Source organism: Eutrema salsugineum, unplaced genomic scaffold (genome assembly GCF_000478725.1).
Source record: "Eutrema salsugineum unplaced genomic scaffold, Eutsalg1_0 scaffold_1, whole genome shotgun sequence".
Classification (NCBI taxonomy): Eukaryota; Viridiplantae; Streptophyta; class Magnoliopsida; order Brassicales; family Brassicaceae; genus Eutrema; species Eutrema salsugineum.
The window spans coordinates 18,471,879-18,499,791 of record NW_006256909.1 but is presented as its reverse complement, the minus strand read 5'-3'; the positions used below and the strand labels follow the sequence as shown (position 1 = coordinate 18,499,791).

General features: G+C 40.9%; 2 protein-coding genes across 2 annotated transcripts; one reads left to right on the top strand and one right to left on the bottom strand.

Moving 5' to 3' along the window:
• Positions 1 to 16,507: 16,507 nt before the first annotated feature.
• On the bottom strand, positions 16,508 to 17,346 carry LOC112082120. Its single transcript, XM_024149220.1, has 2 exons — positions 17,316 to 17,346; positions 16,508 to 17,256 (listed from the first exon to the last, which is right to left on the bottom strand). Exons 1-2 carry the CDS (start codon positions 17,344 to 17,346, stop codon positions 16,508 to 16,510), a joined length of 780 nt encoding a protein of 259 aa, XP_024004988.1.
• A 4,247-nt stretch (positions 17,347 to 21,593) lies between these two features.
• On the top strand, positions 21,594 to 22,394 carry LOC112082118. Its single transcript, XM_024149219.1, has one exon. It carries the CDS (start codon positions 21,594 to 21,596, stop codon positions 22,392 to 22,394), a length of 801 nt encoding a protein of 266 aa, XP_024004987.1.
• Positions 22,395 to 27,913: the final 5,519 nt, after the last annotated feature.

Sequence of the window (27,913 nt, the reverse complement as noted above, 5' to 3'; positions counted from 1 at the left end):
GGTAACCCTAAACACGTAAAACCTCACCAATAAACAGCCTTTTGAATACCTAGCCTTGAATGCCTTGTTTATTATTCTTTTGATGAGAACCAATGGATTATGAATGAATGTTAAGAGCTAGTTGACTGGAAATAGGTTTAAGTGTCTAGATTTTTGCATGACGGATCAACAGACTAGTTATGCTTGTATTTTAGTGAGAATTTTCTAGACTATACCTGATCTAAGCATAATGATTGACTTTGGTTTAGAAGCATGGTCTCTGAGATTTTATTAGTTCCTGCGACTTTCAAACCTCTTTTATAGAATCAGATCTTTTGTTTTGTTTGAGCACAAATAAAAGTTTAAGTCTGGGGGAGTTGATAACACTTGATTTTGACCATATTTAGGGATCACTTTCAGTATCTTATGCAAATGTTTTCAATCAATTTTAAAGATTTTATAAGTGTTTTCCATGTTTTGGAGTTTTAGAAGTCTTTTCAGGTTTCTTAGGCAAAACAATGGAAATTGGAGGATAAAACCACTTTAGGCCAAATTTGGACTGTCAGAAGTGTCACATCCGATGAAAACCTTCTCACCATCTGATCAAGCTCAAATTTGGATACAAGATAAGAGAGCTTTCTATTGCAATTGAATTGGGGGCAATCCAAAAGTTGGATCATAAGTTATTTCAAATTTACATAAGACATGTTATGCAGTCTCGCGCAAGAAGCAAGAGGAAGAATGAAGTTTTGGCATCATAGACCAACCACCGCGGTCCAGGAGCTCGTGACTGCGGTGAACACCATCCTGTACACGCCTCAGAGCCTCCACCTGCGGTGAACCATCATTCACAGGCCTGGAGAGACTTGTTTCTGCGACTAGCCCATTTTTGGCCCAAATGGCCTGTTTTCAAGCCCAACTCATTCTCTCTTCAAAGAAAGCCCTAAGGACGACCAGAAAAACTTGGAGACCTATAAATATGTATTTTATAAGACCTAATTTCGTGTGTGCTCCTTTCCCCTTGATAGGGAGACACCCAACTTTTAGGTTTACATGAAAGAGATAGAGATTATTCTCTTGAACCTTTGCTGTTTCTTTTCATCAATCTATTTAGCTTATGCAATCTCTTTTACTTTACTGCTTTTCTATTTCAAAACCAATGATGATGTTGTCAAGCTCAGCCATGTCTGAGTAGATACCTTGTTGGGTAAGAGGGTCATCAAAGGGGACTCCATGATCGATGACATCTAGGTTTTTTAGGTTAAAGGATTTTGATTTTAAATGATTCTCCCATTCATTCAAATCTCAATGTGGTAATGCTGGAGTAGCTAACCAATGTCCGATCATAGGTTAAATTCGAGCCACGAGAGTGTTGTATCTAGGTTGCCTGAACTGAATCTTATGGACATCGCCGTCGTAGGAGATGAAAGCTACCTACGGAGGATACGTAAGCCGAGATGGATTCCGATCTGAAATGGATGATCTTGTTTTGGCATGAGAGCGAGAGTTAATTGCCATGAATAAGTGATTAGATGATTAAGGTGATGAGAGTTTGCTAATCTTACAAGTGTATATCCTAGTTTCAGAATCATAAAAAATCCTTACCTAGATTCCTTGTGTCATATATCATGAACCCTAGAGATAAACCCGAATACCCAGCACGTTTTTCATCTTTGTTTTGATCTATTTTTATTTCTTGTTTAGCTTAGTAGAAATCATGACACCAAAACCTAACAAAAAACACCATTGGTCTTTGACTTCGCTGACTAATCCAGTTTGCATTTTTTGCAGAAAAGACAACTCTCCCTGTGGATCGACACCCTAAGTACTATAACGCACGATTGTGCACTTGCAGACACTAGGGTTTACAAATTTAAAACTACTTTTGTGACATCAACCCTAGCTCGCATCAATCATTACCAAATTTAAAAATAGAAAATAAAAATATAACTGAGTTAATATTAAATTAGTTTTTAAAAATAAATTTTAAATAAATTAAGGAGTATTTGGATGCATTGATTAAATATTCTCTGCAGAGTCTAAATGTATTTCTTTTAATACAATAGATTTGTAATTAAGATTTTCTTAAGAATCTCATCAAGAGTATCAGTTTGTCTATGTATCAATAGATGTGTATATCTCTTGGGGATAAATTCAATCCTTCTTACGTACACGAATCACGTGCTAATACATGGCATCCATGGCTTTTTTACAGGTATGACTCCCTGTGCCAAATTAGAACTTGTATTGGGCGGCCTAAACTTATAGCACCGGATCTCGAATTCAGTTGGATTCGGGAGATCCAGCATGGTAGTCCATGCTGTCAGAAACAAGGAGGTTGGAGACTGAGTGGTAAGGAGGAGGAGAGGTCACATTTTCTATATCCTAGACCTAATCTCGGTGATCCGGAAGGGTCGGACATAAGGAAGAGTGCTCCGCATAGGTACCCGGAGAGCAAGGCCTTCTAGCCGCAACAGCCTGGTCCCAGTGTCGAGGGATCTGTGCCAGGTATGAATAATCCATTCAAGCGGGAAAACTATTCAAATTTTCTTCTATTCGACAATAGGAATGTGCCTTAATCTGATTCGATTGCCCATACTCTAATAAACCCACGAGGATGGCATTTAATGTGATTTTCTTATGCGTGTCAAGTAATAGGGACATCTCGCAGGAGTTATGGGGAAAAGCAGAGGTTTAGCAAAGAACCATACCGCGTCTGAGCCGTCGATCCAACCCGTACGCTGAGAACGAAAGGGACGTGCCAAGGGACGGTCTTGTTGCAAGCAGAACATGCCAAGGAAAGTTGGTGAGACCATCAGAGGTATGATGCCATCACAAGATTCGAGTTCAGTCGAGTCGGGTCATGGGCCGATCCACCTTATCCACAGTCCATGGGCCAACCCGATATTCTAACCTGAGTCAGGTAATTTCCTATAAATACCTTCCCAAAGGGGAGGGGGTTCACACTCTTAGCTATCTCAAGTCTCATGATATCTCCCTAGATACTTGAGGTTCTTGAGCTCAGACGTTCTAATTAATTCTGACCATCTTTCCGGTCACCTTCATCTCAATTCTTCTCCATGAGGGTTCCTAAACCGTGGAGATCCTTTACTCATAAACTCTTCATTTTCTCTCTTTTCATCGCTAAAAGCCCATTCTCACTCCCAGGCTGGAGTAGATCCTACCTTTCTCAAGGACTCACGGCCCATTTTCTCTCTCAAATTTTTCTGACTTATTTCCGCTCTACGAACAACTGTTGTCTTTGTTGAGCTGTTTTCTGACTTGAGCGTCGGAATGCCTTCGGAAAACACACCCCCATTATGTTCACCGGGCCCTGACGTCCTTTTTGTTTTGCAGGAGACTTCCCCCCCCCAGTGGAGGACTGAAAATCCCCTAAACATTTTGGCACTAGAAGGAGGGGGGCAACACTCTCAAAGCAAAATGAATCCCTTTTTCTGAGTCAGAAAACCACCTTAAGGCCTAGATCTGGGGGCAAAGCACCCGGATATGAGGACAGAGGAAGACGGTGAACCCGAAAGAAAGGAAACTAAATGTCCAAAAGAGCAGCGAGAGGAAGACCTTCTCCAGACGGGTCCGAGCTGTATCTCTGGTTGGTGCGACCAGAAACAGTTAGAAGTAGAGGTGTGGGTAGCCCATCACCATGACACAGAAGAATGAGAGGAGGAGGATAAACCTGCCCCCGGAAAACAAAAAGATAGCACATCCGGTTTGAGAAAACTTCAACCTATACAAAGGTCGGCTTTAAATCTCCCTAACCGTACGAAGAAGATCTCAGAGTTGATGCGATGCCAGACGTCCCAACCCCTGCTCTCAGATCGGGCGCACAGGATGCTGAACCGGCAAGAATGAGTGAAAGAAGGACGTGGCGAGAGGATGTGGATGGAGAGATGTTAAGATGGAGATGGAAGAGGAAGCATCGACGAGGCAATCGGAATTTGGAGGCGATTGGCCCGACCATCGGAATTTGTTTGACTCAAAGGGCGAGATGCACGAAGTCATCATATAGTATCCCGCGGTGAGAATAACCGTAGAATTGTGAGGTAGACGAATGGAACCGATCCTAGTAGATTGTACGTGTCCAGTCAACCTCATGTCACAAGTTGCCTTCGAAAGCCTCGGAGACTTCTTAAACCAGGAAAGATCACATTCGTGGAATACCACGAGAGAGTAACCCAGCCGATAGGAGAAGTGACACTTCCAGTGGTCGTAGAAGATATCGCACGGGTAATAACTTTTACACTTGACAGCACTCCGTCCTGCTACCCAGTACTATTAGGTCATCCCTGGATAGATAAGGTAGGAGCCATGGTATATGGATACAAACGTACAATCGAGCTTCTAACCAGACTAGAAATGGCGAAAGTCTGGGAGAAAACTGATAGGGACGCACAAAGTAATCGACAATAAACTGAGAAAAGTGATCGGCCAAACCACAACGTCGAATAAGCAACAGCCCATGGACGGAAGCCGAAGCGAGATGAAAAAAAGGTGGCAAGTTTCTGAGGAAAAAACATAGTGTCGCCCGTCCTGGGACAAAGGGGGTCAACCAAGGAACCGGGAACCTTTCCGGAAGAAGAAAGAGTAAAAACAAAGATATGAAAGGTGAGGCAAAAAACGAAGTGTATATTCACTTAAAACTAGCTCAAGGAGATCCCCCGAAAAGCGATACAATAAACAAGCGCTATTACTCTAGCAAAAGGACAAAAATTACAAAACAACCACCTAAAGAGGCGGCAAAGAAGTTTAAAATAAAAAATATACAAAACTTCGGAGAGCTGCTCTACCCTGGGTCATCAGATGAAGAGAAAGAAGACAGGAAAAGGTCTGCAGGAGCTGAAAGGCAACCTCTCCCGTCAGAATGCTCATCGAAGGCCCTGTGCGCCTCTTTGAGCCTCTGAATCGATCCTGGAAAGAGAAGAAGGTTGCTGAAAAGAGCAACCAGGGACGACATCCCCACCACCAAATGATGGAGTAGGAGGAACGGGTCCTGCAAGTAATGAGATAGCTGTAAAAGAGAGGCAGGAAAAGGGCTGTGGCCTGCACCCAGGACAACTTGCAATGGAGAATGGCAGAGTTAATACTAGATCCAGACAATGGAGAGTAAAGGAAATCTACCCGGAATGCGCCACTGAATAGGAAATCCGGGAAGATTAAGAGAGATGGCGAGCATGAAGGAGTCATCGTAGGAGTCCGCCCCTCAAAGCCAAGTTAGGGAGCCTACCGGGGATCAAATGAGAAGCCTTTATGTGAGTCCATACATCAGTGGGTAACCGGGGACCCGTAGTAACTGGAAGTAGCGGGTGATCATCACCATGGTGATCCGGAACCCGGACAGGTTGGACAAAACCTGCAAGAATTTCAAGAGGTCCCAAGCAGGGGCATTTAGTTGGTTTAGAGAAACCAAAAACAGGGTACAAAAGTACCCTAAGAGAGTGGGGATATGGCCGTGAAATCTTTTCGCAACGGCAATTCGACTGACGGCCTTAAAATCATTAAGAGGATGATGGTGTTTCCTGAAACGATGAGGGGAAGTGACGGCGTCTGCCTCCACCTCGCCGACAGAATAATAATGAATGAAGATGGGGTCATAGATGGAAGAATCGCTGGGTCCGGCCATGACACAAGGGGAGAAAACGAAGAAGGAAGAAAAATAATGAAAAGAGGAGGTGAAAGAGGAGAACCAGAAAAGGGGAATGAAGATATCGTCACCCTCAAACCAGTTTATATAGGGACTCATAGAGAAAGGGTAGGATGTAACAAGAGGTGCTCGCTTCCTGAGAGGAGTACTGGCGAAATGGGAACCAAGGCGGTCAGCGGAAATAAAGATGGGGCAGTCAAAAGAAAAGACATGTGTCAAATTATTGAGTAAATCAACAGTGAAGACGCATCGAAAATACGCATCACTGACTGACAAGAGACTCTCAGGAGGCGTACTGAAGCACGCGAAAGACGAGCAACTAGGAGTGTAACATGGCAAAGGAGAGAGATGGGTGCCTTAATTTCGGGGGATAGAGAAGGCGAATCATAGGAAACAAAATCAGGAAAGGCCCAAAGCCCAACGGCGAAAAGCCCTACCCAAGGTCCAACACTGACTCTGGGGACAGATGAGTCCAAGCAACAGCGATAAAGCCTTTCAAAACCCAAGAGAGAGAGGAGCCCAACCAGGAGCCAGCCCAGAAAAGGAGGTCCACTAAAGACGACGGATCCAGAGGAGAGATGTAAAAAAAAAAAAAAAGAAGAGAAATAACGGAGAAGAATTAGTCAGAGTAAAAAAAAATAAAAATTATCCCACACGATCACCTCGCCACAAAACGTGCCTCTCCGACTCTCCTGAAAGAAACTTGGTTACGTTATTCGGGATGTTTATCCCAACGAGGCCAGCAAAATGGAGAGTTAGCCTGCCCGTTGATGTCGTGTCCCCGGAATGGCATCCCTTAATCGGACCACTGGAGAGCATGCCGGTGTGCGACAGTATGACTGTCCACTGGAAACCTCGTCGGGATTGCATCTCGCAGCCTAGGTCTGGCTCACCTTGCGGATCGGCCTGTCTGTTCAGTATACTTTCACGGTGGATGGCTCTCCCTTAGAGAACCGGATATCTCTAAGGGATCGGTCGCGGGATATACTGGATTGGCCAGACGGCACCCTCTCTGGGAACTGACTGATGGCCAGGCCTGTGTCTTAATGTTACGAGCCCACGGCACAAGGTTGATGGTGGGCCTAGGGTCGCTCGTCTTTTTGCAAGTCCCTTGGTCCTGAAGTTCTAAATTTATAAAACCCTAGTGTATGCAAGTGCACTGATGTACGTTGTAGGACTTAGAGTGTCGATCCACAGGGAAGATGTCTAATCTGCAGTAACACCAAACTCGGAGAGTAAGCAAAGTCATAAACTCATGGGGGTTTGGGATTTTTGGTTAAGGATCCTAAACTAAACATAATCTAATATTTAAGGGAAATACAATGCAATGCAAATGAGTTGCTAAAAGAATATCTCAAGTGTGTTTGACTCAAACTATAGACTTCAGACTCATAGTGGGCGATTTACACTTTTGATTGTCTTCTGGGGCAGGTAAAACACTTGTTTGCCACGGGTGAGAGTCTTCCGGGACTGGTAAATTTGGTCAACTTGTTCTCCATTTATCTTTTGATTGCACCGTAGTGTAAAGTGCTATGGAAAGCTGGTTGTCTCCTCCTGAATGTCTCCAAATTTGAGCTGAATCAGAAGGTGAGAAAGACTTCTTTTGAGGTTGAACTTCTGACGGTTTGACTCTGAGCTAAAAATGTGGATTTCTTCCATTTTACCATCTTTTTCCCTAAGTTTTCTGAAAAGAGCCTTGAAACTACAAATATAGAGAAATCATAATAAAAGTTCCTAAAACTGATTAAAACCTTTGAAAAAACATTTGAAATCAATGGTGAAAATGGGTACAAATACGGTGTTATCAACTCCTCCAGACTTAGACTTTGTTTGTCCTCAAACAAAACAAGATCCAATTTGGAAATATATCATCAACTGGAATTGCAGGGAACTGAAAAATATCAGTAATCATACTTCTAGACCTTAATTATGGACAATGCATCAATCAGATCAAGTCTAGAAAATTCTCACCAAAATCTAAACATCACTAATTCGTTAATCCATCATGCGAAAATCCACACACTTAGAACTAACTTCCAGTCAACTAGCTCTTAACATTCATTAAAGGTTTCGGTGATTCTCATCAAAGGATATTAAACAAGGCATTCAAGGATAGGTAACAAAAGGCTTTTAGTGGTGAGGCTTGATGTGTTTAGGGTTACATTTTTCTGGAGATATATGATATTATGCAAAACAGCAAGAGAGGATGGATCTGTTGATACCCACAGTTTCCAGTCACATTCTCCTTGCTTCAAGATTTTTGATTCTCCTTCCTTTAGGTTCCCCTTATAACTCCCCCATACTTAGATTTTCGTCCAGGTTGTGAATCCATAACTCCTTAAGTGAATACCTATTGCCTTTGCTCAAATGATTTCGGCTTCTAAAACTCTTTAGGGTTTTGGTTTCCTTTCCTTTCTTTTTTTTTGGGAAAGGGAAACCGTCTTTAGACCTAGAGTCTTAGGGAGCACAAAAATTACCTTTAAGAATGAGCTTTCTGAAGCATCATGAGGCTTGCTTAGATTGCATGGTACACTTCCTTACTGGGTTCATTCAGTCCTTCTCTTGAGTGACTGTAAACTATGTTGTTCCTCCCTCTCCGGCGTTTTTGCACATAACTGTTAACATAAACTTAAGAGAGAGTGCATAAGGTTTTAAAATGAAGTTTAAGGTTAAGGGTAAGGTACCAGCTAAAAATGAACTGGCCATCTAGGTCAACAAAGAGTGGTAACAATAAGGTAAAGATGTCCTAGATGTATATCATGATGCCTTCTTAAAACCATTGATGAGAAATTTAGATGTCAAGATTAAGTCCAAGTAAGATAAGCTAGTATATCCTGTCAGAAAAGATCTTCATGAATAGAAGTCCTCTGGTGGGAATTCGTAGTGTAGGTACTCTAGCTACCGCCTAGTCTAAGACTAAACCTTAAAAGAGCTTTTTATGAATTGATGGTGTAGAAGCAGACAGGTTGGTTATCATCATCGATTTTGTCAGTATTTTCTCAAAATTGTATTTGACCTTTGAAAACACTTTTTGAAACTCAAAAGACTTTTGAAAAGTTTTAAGAAAACCGAAAAATAAAAATTTTTAAAGAAAAATGCAGAATGCAAGGGCTCATGCAAGAAAATGTGGTTAAAAAAGGATGAAATCCTCCCCCAGACTTAAATCACACTGCCCCCAATGTGAAATAAATCAAAGATGAGAAATAGAGTATGTTAAAAATTTAAAAGATGAAGTAAAAGAAAACTTACCTGGTGTTGGTGATGGATTGTGAGGTGGTTGTGGAGGTGGTAAGATGGTGAATGATAGATGGTGGTTGATGTAGAGTGGTGCTTATCAAATGGGGGTTAATTTGAATCAAGGTAGAGGTGTAAGTGGTCAAGGGTGGCCGGACTGAGCCTGGCCACAGGCCAAGGTGTTGCGGCCGCGACAAAACTCTTCTTAGCCGCGGCTGAACCTCCTTTGGCCGTGGTTAGCTCTTTTTCTTCTTTTTTTTTTTATGCATACTAAGGCCTGTAATAGAGTAAAAACAAAACTTAATAGAAAAGTAAAGTTAAACAAAAATAAATAAGTACCTAAATGGGTTGCCCCCATCAAGCGTTTTGGTTTATAGTCCTTAGCTAGACTTTGCAAAGAAAAAGACTTAGTTCAAATAAGATCTTGTCCTAAAACAAGTCCTTTTCAAAATCCTTCTGTTCTCTCTAGCAGGTTCTTCATCACTCCAGAATTCTTCTGGTTCAAATGCCTGAGCTTTATGATTTCCTCATTTGCTCTTAAGTGGTGTAGCTTTAGAGAAGATGTCTTTGTCGATATTTGCAAAAGAAACTCTCCGGTTGGGACAATCCATGATGGCTCCAGCAATTGCTAAGAAAGATCATCCAAGGATAACTGGATATGAGTCATCTTTGGCCTTCACTATGTATAGATCGACAAGTGCTATGCAATCTCCAATCCTTAGAGGAATGTCTCGGGCTATTCCTCTTGGAGTTGCACTTGAATCATTTGCTAAGCTAATTTTCGTCCTGGTACTTGAAATGTGCTTGATGCCAAGTCTCAAAGCAGTAGCTTTGAACATCATGTTAATGCAAACTCCAGAATCACAAAGAATATTGAGGAATCTTTCACCTCTAATGTTACAAGAGATAAAAAATTGGCATTTGTCTTGAACTTTGTGCAGAGTTCGAACTGGTCTACCATCTTGGGTGTGTGTGAACAAGTCTTTCATCTCTTGTATAGACTCTCTGCTATCACAGAAGAAGTGGCCAATGATGTAGTCTCTACATGCTTTGGCAAACGAAATTCCTTTGGGCAGACTCTGAACTACTTGATTGAACTCTTCAAGTGCTTCTTTGCTGATCTTGTTTGTGTAGTCACTGGCTTCTTGGGGATCTTTGAGATGGATCATGTAAACAGCTGCATCAGGTGATGATCTAGGAAAAGATAGGTACATGGCTCTTCTGAAATAAGTAGAGATGTTCTCCTTAGTCTCCTTGCTGTGTCTAAAGAAAATTTGAAGGCAGTCTTGCTTCCAAATGTCAACGATTCCATGGTAGAGAGGAATAGACTTCACAAATTTGTTAAATTCGATCAGTCTCTCTCTGGTTCTGAGTTGTCATCAGAAGGATTTTCCCCAGGGTTTGCATCTTCAACAAAAAAACCATATTCTTCATCTTCTGAGAATTGCTCTTGAAGCTCATTGTCACAAGTGTAAACCATGTTGCAAGGTGCATAAGTGTTGGATTCCTCCTTTTCTTTTGATGCTTGTGCAGTGAGAAGACAGCTTGATCAAACAATCTAGATCTAGTCACAAGGGGTCGGTCTTCAATTGAACAGGTTTCAGAAAGAGGTTGAAAGGACTTCCAGTCTGAAAAATCAGGCTCGCCCGCGGTTGAAAAGCTCTGGGTCGCGGTGGAAGTGGTCCTGGCCGCGGGTAAAAGCATCGCAGCCGCAGTCAGCTCCTTCCGGCTCACCATGCTTGCTTCTTCATTCTCTTCTTCTCTATTGTTGTTCTCTTGTTTCCAGTGGTTGTCAGACACGTCTTGGGTATCCAAATCATTGGTTCCAGTGTTCAGATCATACTCCTTATGATCTTTAGAAAGATTTTCAACTTTATCTTCTACTTCATCTAAAGCATAGACAACTTTATCTAAAGTAGCATCAAGCTCTTCAGTCCTTTTTTCAACCTTATCTACGCCTTGCCACAGCTCCAATGTGTAGTCGTAAGTTTAGTTTTTGCTTTCATTCAACTCCTTATCCAAGTCATCGATCTTGAAAGTTAGGGTTTGCAGCTCCCTTTCACTTTTTCGAATGTTGAACTTGTTCTTCCCTTGCTCTTCTTCGACAGACTCCATTCTCTGATTCAACACTTCTTTGTCTTCAGTTCTCTGATCCTCCAGTGTCTTCACGTGCTCAGAGAGGTCATCAAACCTCTTGTTAAGGTCAATGGTGATGGCATTTATCCTTGTTTGCAGTGCAGCTTCGACGTGGGCTTGGGAAGCAAGGAACTGATTTAGCTTGGCTTCTAATCGATTAAGAAAGATGTTAAGTCGATTGTTCTCATACTTCTGGTGAAAAATCTGATGAGGTATGGGATGAAATGGTTGACGGTTCACCAGGTGTGGCGAATAAGGCTCATCTTGGTGGTGTGGAGTTCACGAGTCTCCTTGGTGGTGGTTTGGATGAGGATTCCGATCCAGGTGATTGGAATCACGCCTGAATGGTGATTTACATGCACAGGGAGCTTCACACAGGTTGCAAAACCTTCGCTCGGTATTAGAGTTTCTTCTTGGATGATCCATGCTTCAAGGATTCTGAAACTACGGTAAGCAGAAGAAAGAATAAGCAGAAAAAAGAAAAATTTAGGGTGTTTATGAGTTTGGTTCACTTCCTATGGTGTTTTGGCAGAAAACTCGACAAATATATAGTCATCTACAGCTTCAACCTCCTGGGTTTAGACCTCCAACGACTAAAATCTTCTCCGGAAATGGCGCCAAAAATTTTATGGTGGGCATAGGGTTGCTTGTCTTTTTGCAAGCCCATTGGTCCTGAAGTTTTAAATTTACAAATCCCTAGTGTCTGCAAGTGCACAGATGTACATTGTAGGACTTAGGGTGTCAATCCACAGGGAAGATGTCTAATCAGCAATAAAACCTAATCAATGTCAAAGCATTTCCAATTAGTTTACGGGCGATTTATCTTCATCTATCTTATGGGATCTGCATGGAGCTAGAATAGACATGTGTATGATTAACCAACTCTCGCCATCTTAATCAACTAATCCCTCAAATCTGTCAATTAACTCTCGCTCTCATGCCAAGATTAAGATCATGCATTAACTATTGAATTCGTCTGCTCACATCTTCTCTACAGGTAGCTCTCGACACCTGTAGCGACTATGTTCTTCTGAAGCTAGGTATGGATGATCTGATACAGCACTCTCGTGGCTCTCATCGATCCTAGGCTCAGAGAATAGGTCATGAATCTACTCTCATGCAATATGAAAAACTTAGAAGACTAGATCCAGAATATTGTTTAGAAACTTAGAAATCTTAATCGAACATATATGCCTATCGATGACTCTTTAGAAACCTGATTCTCTGGACAGATCTACATGATGCAAGGAATGATAAAATACATGAAAGAATGCAAATATGAAACAGAAAACTTAATTAGATAGAAAAGAGAAAGAACAATGGATCTAGGGAAGAATCCTCTTCTCCATCGCCTAACCCTAGAAAAATAGAGTTTGGTGGCTCAAAATCTCATTACAGGAGCACACACCCATTTAGAACTGCTAAGAAATGTATTTATAGGTCCTAAGGTCTTCCAGGTCTCATTTAGGGCTTCTCTGAAGAGGATGGCGAAATGGGCTTTGATGTTGGGCTTTGTGGCTCGCCATGGGTCCACCGGGGGTGAAAGTCTTCCGGGGCAGGTAAAACACTTGTTTGCCGTAGGTGAGAGTCTTCCGGGAATGGTGAATTTGGTCAACGTGTTCTCCATGTATCTTTTTATTGCACTGTTGGATCTTCCTGATGTAAATTGCTATGGAAAGCTGGTTGTCTCCTCTTGAATGTCTCCAAATTTGATCTGGATCAGACGGTGAGGAAGTCTTCATTTGAGGTTGAACTTCTGACGGTCTGACTCTAAGCTAAAAATGTGGCTTTCTTCCATTTTGCCATCTTTTTCTCTAATTTTTCCTGAAAATATCCTTGAAACTACAAATATAGAGAAATCATAATAAAAGTTCATAAAACTGATTAAAACCTTTGAAAAAGCATTTGAAATCAATGGTGGAAATGGGTACAAATACGGTGTTATCACATGTCACTTCGCCCACGGTAGGTGACTCAGGCATCGCGTCCTTCAAGACCCACGGTCCGAGGTCATTTCACCCATGGTGTTTGACTCAGACAATGCGTCCTTCATTTGGGCTCACGGCCCCAGGTCATGCTGCCTCCGGCCCAATACAGCCTAAGCTTATAGCACCGGACCTCGAATCCAGTTAGATTCGGGAGATCCAGCATGGTAAGCCACCTGTTTTCGGATTTCTCGTGTCTTACAGTGCAGGCTACGCTGTCAGAAACAAGGAGGTTGGAGACTGAGTAGTCAGGAGGAGGAGAGGTTACATTCTCTATATCCTATACCTAATCTCAGTGATCCGGAAGGGTCGGGACATAAGGAAGAGTGGTCCGTACAGGTACCCGGAGAGCAAGGCCTTCCAGCCGCAGCAGCCCGGTCCCAATATCGAGGGATCCAGGCCAGGTATGAACAATCCATTCAAGCAAGAAAACTATTCAAATTTCCTCCATTCGACAATAGGAATACCCTTAATCTGATTCGATTGTCCATACTCTCACAAGCCCACGAGGATGGCATTTAATGTGATTTCCTTACGCGTGTCAGGTGATAAGGACATCTCGGAGGAGTCGGGGGGAAAAGCAGAGGTTCAGCAAAGAACCATACCGCGTCTGAACCGCCGACGCAACCTGTACATTGAGAACGAAAGGGACGTGCCAAGAGGCGGTCTCGCTGCAAGCAGAACATGCCAAGGAAAATTGGTGAGACCATCAGAGGTATGACGCCATCACAAGTTTCGAGTTCAGTCGAGTCGAGTCATGGGCCAATCCACCCGATCCATAATCCATGGGCCAACCCGGTATTCTAAACCGGGTCAGGTAATTTCCTATAAATACATTATCCTTCCCAACGGAGAGGAGGTTCACACTCTTAGCCATCTCAAGTCTCATGATATCTCCCTAGATAGTTGTGGTTCTTGAGCTCAGGCGTTCTAGTTAATTGCGACCATCTTTCCGCCCGAGTAGATCTTATCTTTCTCAAGGACTCTCGGCCCATTTTCTTTTACAAAGTTTTCCGACTTCTTTCCGCTTTCCGAACAGCTATATTGTGGTCTTTGTTGAGCTTTTTCTGACTTGAGCGTCGGAGTGTCTTTGGAAAATATACTCCTATCGTATTTTCCGAACTCTGATATTTTTTTGTTTTGTAGGAGACTTATCCCCCAGTAGAAGACTAAAAATCTCCTAAACAATATCCATATATTATCATCCAACCGGCCTTAATATGAAGTTAACTTTGTTGTTTACTCCACTGTCTACATATACGTTAGCATATGAAGCTTGGTCTTTACTCTTTACTAATATGCAAATCATGCACGCTCATCCAAGCTGCCAAACCATGGTAAGGACCTTGACCTTGTCTAAATGTCCAAATTTAGATCTTACATATTTTCAACTCCAGCAATTTTCAAATGTCCAAATTTAGATCATACGTATTTTCAACATATACAAATTCATAACTCAAATAGACTTGCTTACATGTCTCCCATAACTATCGATTGTGAACAGATTTAAGTGTTTTTCTGCCCGATACTGAGCAGCTGTGACGTATTCTTCTGTGTTCCTCAGTATAGGAATAGTTCCATTGGGGCAGTTGATGATTTTTTACTTTCACTTTCACTTTCACCTTTATCTATAGTTTTTGGTTTAGCGATGGAAAAGAATGGTTCCATCTACTCACAATAATATTGTTACACGGTAAATAGATTATGTGAAACTAAACCACACTAGAAATTATCCAAACAGTTTTTCCAGAAAAAAAAAAATTTAATTTTACATGACAAACTTATTAAAAATACTTTAGTTTTCTAATTTTTTCTTAAAACCTATGTTGAAAATTTTCAAATTCCTATATATATATATATATATATATATATATATATATATATATATATATATATATATATATATATATATCTATATGAAATTTGGTTTTAAACTTATAAAATAAAATACGCTGGATGTTGCTACTCTTCCTCCCAATTAAAAATATCATGTGTCTCTGTTATTGAAATCATTAGATATCAACATAGGAACTTCATCAGCGGTGGTAGAATGTTAGTCTTTCCATCAGTTTTTCGATCATACGATACAAATAATTTTAAACTATTGGTATCACCTATAGGACCAAACCTCTCTCACTCAGTTCGGATGTCTTGACTTGTTGGTTATGCTTATCCAGCATCTTTTTTTATCACCCAAACTACTAAGTCACAAAATTGATAAGTGGGATCTGCTATCCTATATCAAACAAAAATTCGGTTTATATAACAGGTTGCAACAACCACAGATTTTTTAAATGTAATTTAATAAGCCAAATAAAAATACGATAAAGAAAATAATAATTATATCCACAGACATCTATTCGGTTGGATGTCTTGTTTCCGGTAACAGCTATATAGAGTTGTAAAATGGCAGGAGCTGGTAGAATATCTCCTATAGAGTGATAATTCTCCCTGCACAACTGAAAAAGGTAAGGTCATTTACCATCGTTGATTGCTTTGATTACTTTTCTGATGTGAAAGAAAACATCATAATATATGTTCGGAAAAACTCTCGAAAATGTGTATGCAAATCACTATCTATCATTGTACATCAATGCTAATAACAATTTTGGTGGAGACTTAAGAAGCAAAAGCACAACTTTACTCTGCCCACAACACATCGAGAATATAGGCTTTCTGCATTGGAATCTTTTACCCAGCCTCTCTTTGTATCACATATAAGCTTTTCATTGCCCACACAAAAATATAGGATCTCTATCATTGTAATATATTGGTTAAATAAATATCAATTGATTAGCATCAATTAATTTTAAACTATATCAAATAGTATTAATAAATAATAACAATTTAATAGAAAACAATAACATCCATTATTCAGAACGGGGCTAACTGAGACTCTAGATCTATCAGACACTTTAACGCGTTTTTTTATCAACCTTTTTTTAGCGGAAGTAGGAGTTTAGGAGTTTCCACATGTTCACAATTAGAAAAAGATTCTTCATCATTCTCTTTTTTTTAATCAGAATCAGTTGCAATAAAGCAAGCAAATTCATTGGTATTGATAGAAGTAGCCAAGAAATCTAAAAAAAAGATTATTTTTCAAAGTATATCATATATATTAAAACTTCATAATAATAAAAAATAAAAAAAGATCAAACCGATATTTTTTATAAAAAAATTCTTGTGTCTAGAATAATCTGCATTCTTTCTTTTTTCGTGCAATATGACAGCCATCCTGCGTTAGATCTAGATCTTCTATATGTTGATTATTAACAGAACCTCCAAACTGATTAAAATCAATTCTATTACACGGAGCATATTGTTCATTCTTTGTATTGCCACCTACAAATTATAGAAAAAAAAATTGAATAGAGTTTTTTTTTTTGCTATGAATGTTAATATCATTAATATGAAAAAAGGAACTACAAGAGTTGCAGACCTAAGCTAAGCTTCCTTGACAAAAAAAAGAATAAAAAAAAGGAAAGCTTTAAACGATGAAGAATTTACAAACCTATCATCTAATCCAGAGCAGCATTAAGCTACTAAACCGGCGACGCCTCCGCCTTCCTGAGATGATATTCTTGATGTCGCGATCAATACCCCTGAAGATGGTGGGTGGTGGGATCTGCTGTTGATTATGAAGGATGTTGTTACGCTGTCTCCAGATGTGATAAATGGTCGCCTGCACCACAACCTTCTTGAGAATGGAGGGAGCAGCAACTGAATGTGATCTGGTCCAAGATAAAAGCTCCGCCCAGGTTCTTAACATATGTTGAGAGGGACTAAGGCGAGCAAAAACCATACTCCATATCTGATGACTGTAACCACAAGCGAGAAGAAGATGCTCTCGCGTTTCTTCCCTATCCGGACAGAGACAACAGAGAGTAGAGATATTCATACCCCATGTTGCTAATCTGACTCGAGTTGGCAATCTATTAAGCTGGGCAATCCACATATTAAAGGCATATTTTGGGACACAACCTTTAAACCATACAGTCTTCGCCCAAGGTTTTCTATCCTCCCGCGGTCTGATCTCTTCCCATGTTATTGAGGAGGAGAAGACAGAAGAGGTAGAACCATTAGTCATCCACCAGAAACTATCCTCCTTGCTTGATAAGGCTGGCAGTGCAATCGTAGTTAGGTGGGTATGGAGGGACAGCTGCTCTTCAGATCTTGGGTCAGGGAGATTCCAACCGGAACTCGAACATGCATCAGAAATACGAGCCTCTCGCGAGAGCCTTAGATTCCTTGGGCCATCAATACCTAAAAAGCGAATTAGATTCCTTGGGCCATCAATACCAAAAGGGGACCAAGAGTCATACCAGAAGCTAGTAAGCTGACCATTGCCCACATGGCTAGTAATGAACCTCTCAGCGAGAGGTCTCAGACTTAGAAGAGATCTCCAAGACCATGAATCCACTTGAGAAGGTTCCACTTGCCAGAACCTCTTATTCCGCAGATGATGTAACTTATGTCATTGAGCCCAAAGAGTTGAAGTTCCTGAAAAGAGCAGCCAAATGAACCTCAAGCAGAGGTTTTTATTCCAGACCGAATACCTTCTCAGGCCCGGACCGCCTTCTTGTTTAGGCAAACAGACCGTTGCCCATGAAACTTTTGCTCCTCTACCATTATCAATACTTCCCGGCAAAAGGAACCTTGCACAGAGCGACTCAATTTTCCTGATACGTCCTTTTGGAAGGATGAATGCAGATATCCAAAACTTAACAGTGCCAGAAATAACTGACGCGATTAACTGAGATCTTCCTGCATACGAAAGAGTCTTAACAGCCCAAGACCTAAACCGCTTGGTAATCTTTTGCAGCAGATCATCATATTCCGATATTCTCAACTTCCGGTACATGAGAGGTAAGCCCAGATAACGGATAGGAAGTGACCCAATTGTGAATCCAAATCTCGCCAAAGCAGTCGATTCAGTTTGGTTCACCCTTGCATGAAACAGTTGAGACTTAGCCTGATTTAGCTGAAGACCTGACCAGGAGGCGAAGTCATGTAAGGCCTCCGTGATGCCATGAAGCGAAGAGCTTCCACCATCGAAGAATATCATGACATCTTCCGCAAACTTTAGGTACGATACCTCGAGCTCTGCAGTTTTTGGATGATAATGAATATAACCCGCATCAAATCTCGCTTTGAGGAACCTGGAAAAAAATTCCATTGACAGAACAAATAAGAACAGGGACAATGGATCTCCCTGTCTCAACCCTTTGGTGTTCTGAAAATACCCTCCTGTCACTCCGTTAACAGACACAGTGAAAGTAGTCGTTGATATACACTGGGAGATCCAATTAACAAACTTTTCTGGAATAGCGATGGCCCGAAGTGCAGAAATCACGAAGTCCCATCTGACAGAGTCGAATGCTTTTCTCAAGTCGACCTTCAGCATTGCACTAGGGTTGATGTTATGCTTGTTGTATCCGTGAACAATCTCAGTTGCAAGGAGAACATTCTCCGCCAACAATCTTCACGGGATAAATGCTGACTGGTATGGAGAGATGACTTGAGCAATAATTGATTGAAAACAAGAAGCCAACAATTTCGAAATCACCTTGTATACCGTTTTTAAGCAGGATATTGGTCAGAAATCTGAGGTGGAAGAAACGTTTGGGATCTTCGGGATTAACACCAGCGTGGTGGCATTCCACTGTCTTAGTAATTTACCCGAAGCAAAGAACTCCTCAACAGCTTCACAGACCTCAGGACCAACAACTGACCAGCAACTGATGAAGAATTCTGCTGAGTAACCGTCAGGGCCACTCGTTTTGTTTCTCGGAAGCCCAAAAAAAGCAGCTTTGATCTCCTCTCTAGAGAACTGCTTGATAAGACTTTGCTTCTGATCATTGGAACATCTGAAGGGCAACAAAAGATCCATATCCTCTTGGATTAGCAAACCCGGGCCAATTTTCCGCCTAAGACATCAGAGAAATAATCCACACAATGTTCAATAATAGCATCATTTGATTCAAAACGGTTACCCACACCGTCGACGAGGAAGTGAATGTGGTTGATTGCCATTCTTGTTGAAGCCATTTGGTGAAAGTAAGCCGTGTTACCATCCCCCTCAGACAACCATAACAATATCGATCTCTGCAAGAAGAAAGCCTCTTCGGCTCTAACCAGAATCTGCCACTTCCGGTGTGCTTCAATTTCTAGGACCGCATTTGCCTGAGATGGATTCGCCAGAGTAAGATTTTGGGTTTGAAGCAACACTATGTGAGCCTCAGAGACTCTTTTCTCCAGGTTCGAGAAATTCTCCTTGCTGAATGCTAGAATAATTTTTTTAAGAAGCTTAAGTTTCCTTGACACTCTAAACATCACTGATCCCACTACATTGCAGGAGAACCAGTGAAGGCAGATCAAAGGCAAGAATTCCTCATTTTGCAAGAGGAAGTTATAAAACTTGAATGGCCTTTTCTGTTTGATCGACGCAAGCTCCAAGACTACTCCACAGGACGCATGATCAGAAAAATCAGGCTCGCCGAAAAGAGCATATGACGATGGGAAAGAAGCAATCCATGCATCATTTACCAAAACACGGTCCAACTTTTTGGCAACAGGGGCTTCACCACACTTGTTCCACCAAGTAAAAGTATTTTCTCTGTAGACTAAATCAGCTAATTCAGAAGCCAACAAGCACTCTCTGAATTCTCTTGTTTTGCGGTCAACATTTAGGGAAGAAGGGACAACTGGTACAATTGGGGTAACTGAATGTAATGGAAAAACCGGTACAATTCGGGTAACTGAATGGAATGGGACAACTGGTAAAATTGGGTTAACTGAATGGAATGGGACAACTGGTACAATTGGGATAACTGAGTTGAATTAGGTTAACTGAAAGGAATGGGACAACTGGGACCCAGAATGTATTGGGACAACTGGTACAATTGGGATAACTGATTGAGATATGTGGGACAACTGGTACGATTGGTACAACTGTGAGAAAATACGAAATATTGTTATTCGTTAATGACTTAGTTTTTTTGGTTTTGTGAACAGAAGAGGATGAGCGGCCACACAAACATACTTTTTGAGTATGGAGGATGTTACTATAAAGAAGGAGAGGAGTTTAAATGGATATCAAGAAGCTCCATCTATGCTATATCATTTAAAACCTCTTTGGATGAGGTTACATATTCGATGGTTGTAGATGGTATATGCAAGAAGATTGGGGTAAACGATAGTAAGAAGAAGCTCAAGTTAAGCTACATTCCGTTGGTAGCTAAGCCACTGAATGAGTCATGTATTGTTGATGATGGTGATGTGTATGTCTATCTAACAAGTGTGGATAAAGAGGGACTTAGATCTGTGTTGCATGTGGAGATAATGGAAGATTTGGAAAGAGATAAGATTCAGGAGCTAGAAACAGGCGATATTATGCTTGAAATCGAGGAAGCAGGGAAAGAACAGGACGAACTTGCTATTGTGGCTGTACCTGAGACTGAGAAACAGATAGTGATTGATGATGTTGTTTCGCAACCGGATGATCATGAACATGTAGAGCCTGCAGAATATGGTATAAATGAGCATGATCACGTAGAGCCTCCTGGGGCTTTAGAACCGACTCGGTTTGTTCTTGAATGGGAAGATGGTGCTGGTTTTTAGAAGAATCAAGAATTTCGATCAAAAGAGGCGTTGCGAGTATTGGTTGACAGAGCTTCGCATAAGGGATGTTTTGAAGTCAAAACAGTGAAGTCTGATCCTGGGCGACTCATTCTTAAATGCCGTCAAGCGGAACATGGTTGTTCATGGTATGTACATGCTGTAAGAATAAAGGATTCAACTTACTTCAGCCTTAGAGTTTACAGGAAAATGCATAGTTGCTCTCGGGTCCTTACCAGCACAATTGAGAATAAAAGAAAAGGCACTCCACAAGTTGTAGCAGATGTTTTGCGTGCTTCGTATCCAGGTGTAGTGGACACACCGGCTCCTAGAAGTATTGTGAAGGTTGTTCAAAATGAAGCTCATGCGAATGTGTCCTACTCTACTGCCTTAAGAGGAAAAAAACTCGCGATTAGTCAAGTGAGGGGTAGTCCGGAAGAAAGCTTTCAAAGATTACATTCTTATCTATATGCGTTGAAGCTGGTGAATCCTGGTACAGTGATGAACGTGAAAGTGGATGGTAATAATAAGTTCAAGTATCTTTTTGTTGCTTTGGGTGCCAGCATAGAAGGCTTTAGTTCAATGAGGAAAGTCATAGTCGTGGATGCGACTTTTCTGAAGAATGTTTATGGTGGTATGCTAGTATTTGCCACGGCTCAGGATCCTAATCATCACCATTACCCCATTGCAATGGGTGTAATCGATAATGAGAAAGACTCTAGTTGGAGGTGGTTTTTAGAAATGCTCAAAACTGTTATACCAGATAATCCTGAGTGACAGACACACAAGCATAGATTTTGTGTGTGGCAGTGCAGGAGGTGTACCCTCAGTCTCAGCATGGATTTTGTGTGTGGCACTTGTCTCGTAATGTGAGGGTTAAAGCAGCCAATGGTTGGAAGGATTTGTGTTCTAAAAAATTCATTGTGTGCGCTCATAAGTACACAGAAAGTGAGTTCCTAATTGCATACACCGAATTTGGTAGAATGTTTCCCAAAGCTGCGGAGTACTTAGAGAATGGTCTTCCTCTTGAAAAATGGGCACGGTGGAATTTTAAAGGAGACAAGTACAACTTCGACACAAGCAATGCCTGTGAATCAATGAACAGCGTCTTCAAGAAGGCGAGAAAGTATGCACTATTGCCTTTGATTGATGCGTATGTTGAGAAAGTGTCTGAATGGTTCAACAGGTATAGGAATAACATAGCTGGTGCATCATATTCGAAGAAAATGGTGCCGTTTGTGGAAAACGAATTGCATAAACAATGTGCAATTGCAACCAAATTAGATGTGACTGAGCTAAATCTACCTGGGCTTGAATACAGTGTAGTTGGAGTTGATGGGAAGAACTATCTGGTTAATTTGGATACAAAAAGCTGTGGGTGTCGCATGTTTGATATTGATAAGATTCCATGTGTTCATGCAATACCCGCAACCATTGCAATGATGCGGAAGTCCTCAAGAAGAAGAGACTTACACATTTTCGATTTATGCTCGAGATACTACTTGATTGATACTTGGGCTATGGCTTACCACAGAACCATCTATATGGTGCCGCATCATTCTACTTGGATTATTCCTGAGGAGGTTGCTAATTTAGTTGTTTACCCACCAGACTACACCAAAAAAGCAGGAAGAAAGAAGGAAAAGCGGTTTCCTTCCACCGGAGAAGCTCGCAGGAGTCAGAAGGCCAACCCAAACATAAACATTGGCCGTTGGTTTCAACCACTAAACTCAAGGGAAGAAGAGGGTGAAGAGGGTGAAGAGGGTCAGAGCGGTCAGAGCTAGGTCTAAGGAATATTTTGGAGTTCATTTGTATTTTAATTATCTTGGATTTCTTGCAATACTATGTATTTTGGAGTAATTTGTATTTTGAATTTTTTGGATTTGGAGAATGTCAACAGGGCAACTAGGTTCAATTAGGTGCAACTACGTCCTAAACCCAGGCAAACTACGTACAACTAGGACACCTAGGGCAACTAAGACAAGTAGGTACAAAGTGGACAACTAGGACAACTATGACAACTAGGACAACTATGACAAATAGGGCAACTAGGACAACTAGGACAACTATGACAAATAGGATAACTAGGACAACTAGGACAACTATGATAACCAGGACAAACTAATTTCTTTAAATTACTAAACACTAAACAAATACAGCCCTATACCTTAACTACTGTATACTCAACGACTACGCTTGGAAAATCAAATAAACTTATTATTTTCTGAAAATAAGATAAACCATTTGTGTTTTTAATGAAATAACCCTTATGGTATAAGGCATTCTTTGACAATGGTTTCCATCTTATAAGAGGCTAAACGTAAAAATATGGGAAATATAAAAGGATGGTCGTGAAACCCTTGGGGCAGGTATACAATGTTCAAGGGTTGAAGGGACAACTAAAAAAATGTAGTTCTTGATAAAGGACAACTGAAAAAAACTTAAAAATTGACAAAAGGACAACTATGAGAATTTTGGGACAACCGGACAACTAGGTACAACTATGATGTCACCAGAAAATGCACGTGTGACAATGGCGGCTAAGGATAATATTATATGTTATTTTTTTCTTTTTGGTTGTCGTTTACCGTTTTTTCTTTCATATAAAAGGGTCAAAGGGTTCTTCTCCTATTATTCTCTTTCCCATTTTTTTCCCCCAAATAGGTTTTTTAGGGTTTCCGCTGCATCATGGATAAATATCAGAAAGCCCTCGCGAAATTGGCTGAAAAGAAGAATGATGGCTCTTCTTCTCTCTTGCCTAAGAAGGATTACGGGATGACCACTAGATGGGGACCCGAAGTCAATGGAGTCAGGACCATTCTGCCATGCCCTGTACAAAAGGGAATTCCAAAGGTTTGTTATTGAGGCTTAGCTCCAATTGGGTGTTTAACTGACAACTCCGCGCTGGACAGGGGCCGGAAATATTACGGTTGCTTCTACGGCTGTTGTGGGCCAAAAAATTTCCCAGAAGTAAGTCAATTGGGTGTTAATTTCGATTTATAAATTGAGTATCATCTGAATTTTTTGGGTTTTCAGGTTCCCAATTGTGGCTTCAAGAAATGGTGGGATGTCGCAATACTTGAAGAGATTGAAATGCTCAATGATACTGAAGAAGCCATGCGGACTTTGTTTGACACCGTTTTCTCCAAGTTAAACCAGTTGGAGTCAAAGGTGGCATCCCTTGAGGAAGCTATAAAAAAGAGTTAAGGATGAAGAAGATGAGCTTTTCAGTTTCTTATTTACCTTTTTTCCCCATGTTATGTTGCTACTCTCCTTTGTTTTATTTTGAACTATTTCTCCTAAATAAAACTACGCAGTTGTACCAGTTGTCCTGAAAAAGCAACTGAAGTTGTACCAGTTGTCTTTAATAAAACAAGGAAATTGTACCAGTTGTCCTAATATATCGCATTAAGTTGTACCAGTTGTCCTAATAAAACAGAAAACATAAGGTTGTACCACAAAGAAAAACACATAATCTTAAACATAAACAAGACATTCTACTTCTTGGCTTTCTTGTTTTTTCCCGCAGAAGTATAAGGCGACTTTTTGTACTGTGACTTTTTCCTGGGCCTCTTAGTTCCACCTCTACCTCTACCGGCTTTTGAGGAGGATGCTTCTGGTGGTGCTGCACGTGTTGAGGCGGATGCAGGTGGTGGTGCAGTTGATGGCCGAACATCCCAATACATGAACTCAACTTCCTCCGATGTGTCAACCAGCTTAACCTTGTAACGGTTGTTCGCCACAATTGCCCTCACTATCCCTTGATGCCGGACATCACGCTGCAACACCTCCACACGATCCAATAAAGAGTACGACGAGTTTAGGGTAGGACGTGATGCACCTGGTTGATGGGAGCCACCTGCGGGTGAATGAGAGGAGACTGGTGAGGACGCGGGTGGTGGTTGACGGGTGCCAACTGGTGAAGATGCGGGTGGTGCAGAGGATTGGTGAAGGACTAACTGCTCAAGCGTCGCCACTCTTTTTTCCAACAGACCAATGGTAGCCCTCAGCTCCAACAATGATGTCGACTCAGGTGCTGGTACTTGAGGAATGTCGGCTCTGATTCCACCCCGATGTTGAATGTCTAACTCATACAAAGATCTCCAGAAGATCTTCTTCTTCTTCACCGTGAGATGATGCATCCATTCCTCAACACCTACATCAATGAGTCCTATCCCATCATCATAGCCAGGATCTAATATCCGACTCAATAGTTTTTCTTCACTCGAGTCTGCAGGCTTCAAGATGCTATGAATGTCCTGGCACCAAAAAAAAACAAATTAGTGACAAACCAAAATAAAAGAAACATAGTTGTACCAGTTGTCATAATTGTCCCACAACCAATAATCTTTAATATTGCATAGTTGTACCAGTTGTCCTAATTGTCCCACGACCAATAATCTTTAAGATTGCATAGTTGTACTAGTTGTCTTAATTGTCCCACGACCAATAATCTTTAATATTGCATAGTTGTACCAGTTGTCCTAATACCACTACCAACAAGTCAAACATAGTTGTACCCTATTGTCCAATAACCAAACCCATCAAATACTAACCTTTGCACTTGTTCCAATTGCTGAGTTTATATCATTCAATGGAATGTCTTTCATGCATACATCGGTGAACTTGTGCTTGCACATCCTCAGACAGTCTTTCTCTGCAGGTACGGCTTCTCAAAATTTGCGGCCAAGGCTATGAATACACTCAAAAGCAAGTATCTACACAAAAAGTCAAAAAATTAAACCCTAAATTATGTAAATAAATTAACTTCTATAAACTATTGAATGAGAATTACCTGTAGAGGAAGAATGAAACCAGACAAGGGACATTCTACTTTTTTGTCTTTCATGCTGCCATTAAACTTTGCCATCACACGCCGAATCTCCTTCATCATGTCATCGAATGTGCAACGCCCCCAAGGGAATGATTTACACACATTCAAATCACTGACAACTCTGAGCAAGAACGGATCAATGTTACCATCAGTCTTGTATTTCGCCTTCACTACCTTGCATAAAAACCAGAGGAGGGCCATTTTCTTCCTGTCCACAGAGGGCTCCTTCATTTCATTTAATTTTTTTTCCACCTCCCCAATCTTGATTTTATCCGCCCTACCAAAGTGCTTCTTAACAAACTTTGTGTTCCCCAAATTATTGTAGTCAGCCGGACAAACCAGCACTCACTAAGCCTATCAGTATGAGCAGTGTGAAGGAGAAGCATCCACAACCCTTGATTCATGTGGTTGGGCTCCTTGAACATGAGAAAAATGTGCTTAAATTGAGGATGCGCTCTGAACCATGCTTTCTCCTCATCAAGCTTATCAATCTTGTCCACAACAGCTCTAACTGAGCACCTTGTCAATATCCTACAACCCTGGCTGTACTCGGTTGGACTGAAGCAAAGCTTCTCAAGCATCATCGGTTGACTACCATCATCGGCATCCTGAGATAAAAAACAAGAAACACAATCATATGACATTTAGTTGTCCCAATTATCCCAGTTGTCCAAATGCCAAACATAATTCGTGCAAATAGTTATCCTAGTTGTCCTAGTTGTCCTAGTTGTCCTAGTTGTCCTAGTTGTCCAACGACCAAACATAATTTCATCAAACACAGTTAACCCAGTTGTCCCAGTTGTCCCAGTTGTCCAAATGCCAAACATAATTTCGTGAAAATAGTTATCCTAGTTGTCCTAGTTGTCCAACGACCAAACATAATTTCATCAGACACAGTTATCCCAGTTGTCCCAGTTGTCCAAATGCCAAACGTAATTTCATCAGACACATTTATCCTAGTTGTCCCAGTTGTCCAAATGCTAAACATAATTTCGTTCAAATAGTTATCCTAGTTGTCCTAGTTGTCCAAAGACCAAACTTAATTTCGTTTATAGTATACTTACCTCTAAATCTTCATCTGCCTCTTGGCCATCCTCTTCTTCTGCTGCATTTTCTTCCTCTTCATTTCCTTCTTCTCCTTCTTCCTCATCGTCTTTCTCGTGTGTCCCCCTCCCTCTTCGTCTGCTTCTTTCTCGGATTCCTCTTCTCCACTATCTTTCTTGGATTGATCATCCTCGACTTCCTCTTCTCCTGTTTCCTTCTTGGATTCCTCTTCCTCGGCTTCTTTCTCTGATTTCTCTTCCTCTCCTTCTTTTCCTGAAGCTTCATCCTCAGATACATCTCCTTTGCCTTCTTTCTGGGATTCTACCACACCCTCTTCCTCGGCTACTGTATCCGCTAAACCCTCTTTCTCAGGTTCTTCACGAGATTTCAACCGCTCCTCTGGTTGATCCGTCGCACCCTCGTCCATGGGTGTTGATGCGGTTTCAGGGGCTTCTTTGGTGGTTTCCGTAGCGGCTGGGTCTGCTTCCATCAATGATTCTTCTTCACCCCGAGTTTCTTCATGGGTTGTTTCTTCATCATTCGCCGGAGGGTTTGGTGTTATTTCGGGGTCTTTATCTTCCATATCTGCTTCTTCGCTGCGCTTGGGTACAGATTCGTTCGAATCATATACCACGCCCTTTAGTCGAATTTTAGCCATGGAGTTAGGGTGGATTTAGGGTTTGTCTTGATGAAGTTCGAAGGCTAAATTATGTAATAAATAGTACGGGCAATTGAAGAAGGGGAAGTTGAAGAAGGAGTAGTTACAAAATCAAGTGTCGTTTCAAGGGGGAAGTTGCAGAATTTTCGGAAGAGAGAAGGAAGTGGAGATAGCCGTTTGGGAAAGATGAAGAGAGAAAGGAGGAGGAGAAATTTTGATTTGAGCTCGGTTTTAAGTTTATCAAATTTGTTTGGTTTTCAAAATTAAATCCACTCGGTTCGGTTTTGTTTACCCAATTTTCGGTTTAACAATTTCAATTTTCTATTTTCTGATTTCAAAATTGAATAAGTTTTTTTTAAAAAAAAAGAAATTCCATTTTTTCGGGTATTCGGGTCGGGCATAAAACGGGTGGGTTTTACCTTATATTTTCGTGATTATAGAGACATATAAGGATAAGGGTATAATTTCCCACGTTTTTGTTAATAAAATTAATTCAAAAAGAAATTAGTTTTTAGGCACATGGCTTCTTAGCCAACTTTTTCACGTCTTATGGCTTTTCAGCCTCGTATGGAGAGAGTTATGTGGGGACCACCTTTTCCATATACTTTTTGAATAGAGTTTTTACTATGATTAATATGTGTAAAGTATAATTTTACTAATATATGAAGATGTAAGGTTGATATTTTGAAAGGTTATATATATATATATATATATATATATCTTGATATAAGGTTGATATTTTGAAGTGATTTTTTGTGAGATTATAT

Excerpts from the sequence above, each read along its gene's own strand:
- LOC112082120 (XM_024149220.1), bottom strand. The coding sequence starts at position 17,346 with ATGTGGGCAATGGTCAGCTTACTAGCTTCTG. Across the intron at positions 17,257-17,315 it reads GGTCAGCTTACTAGCTTCTG|GTATTGATGGCCCAAGGAAT; the intron begins GTATGACTCTTG and ends TTCGCTTTTTAG.
- LOC112082118 (XM_024149219.1), top strand. The coding sequence starts at position 21,594 with ATGTTTCCCAAAGCTGCGGAGTACTTAGAGAATGGTCTTCCTCTTGAA.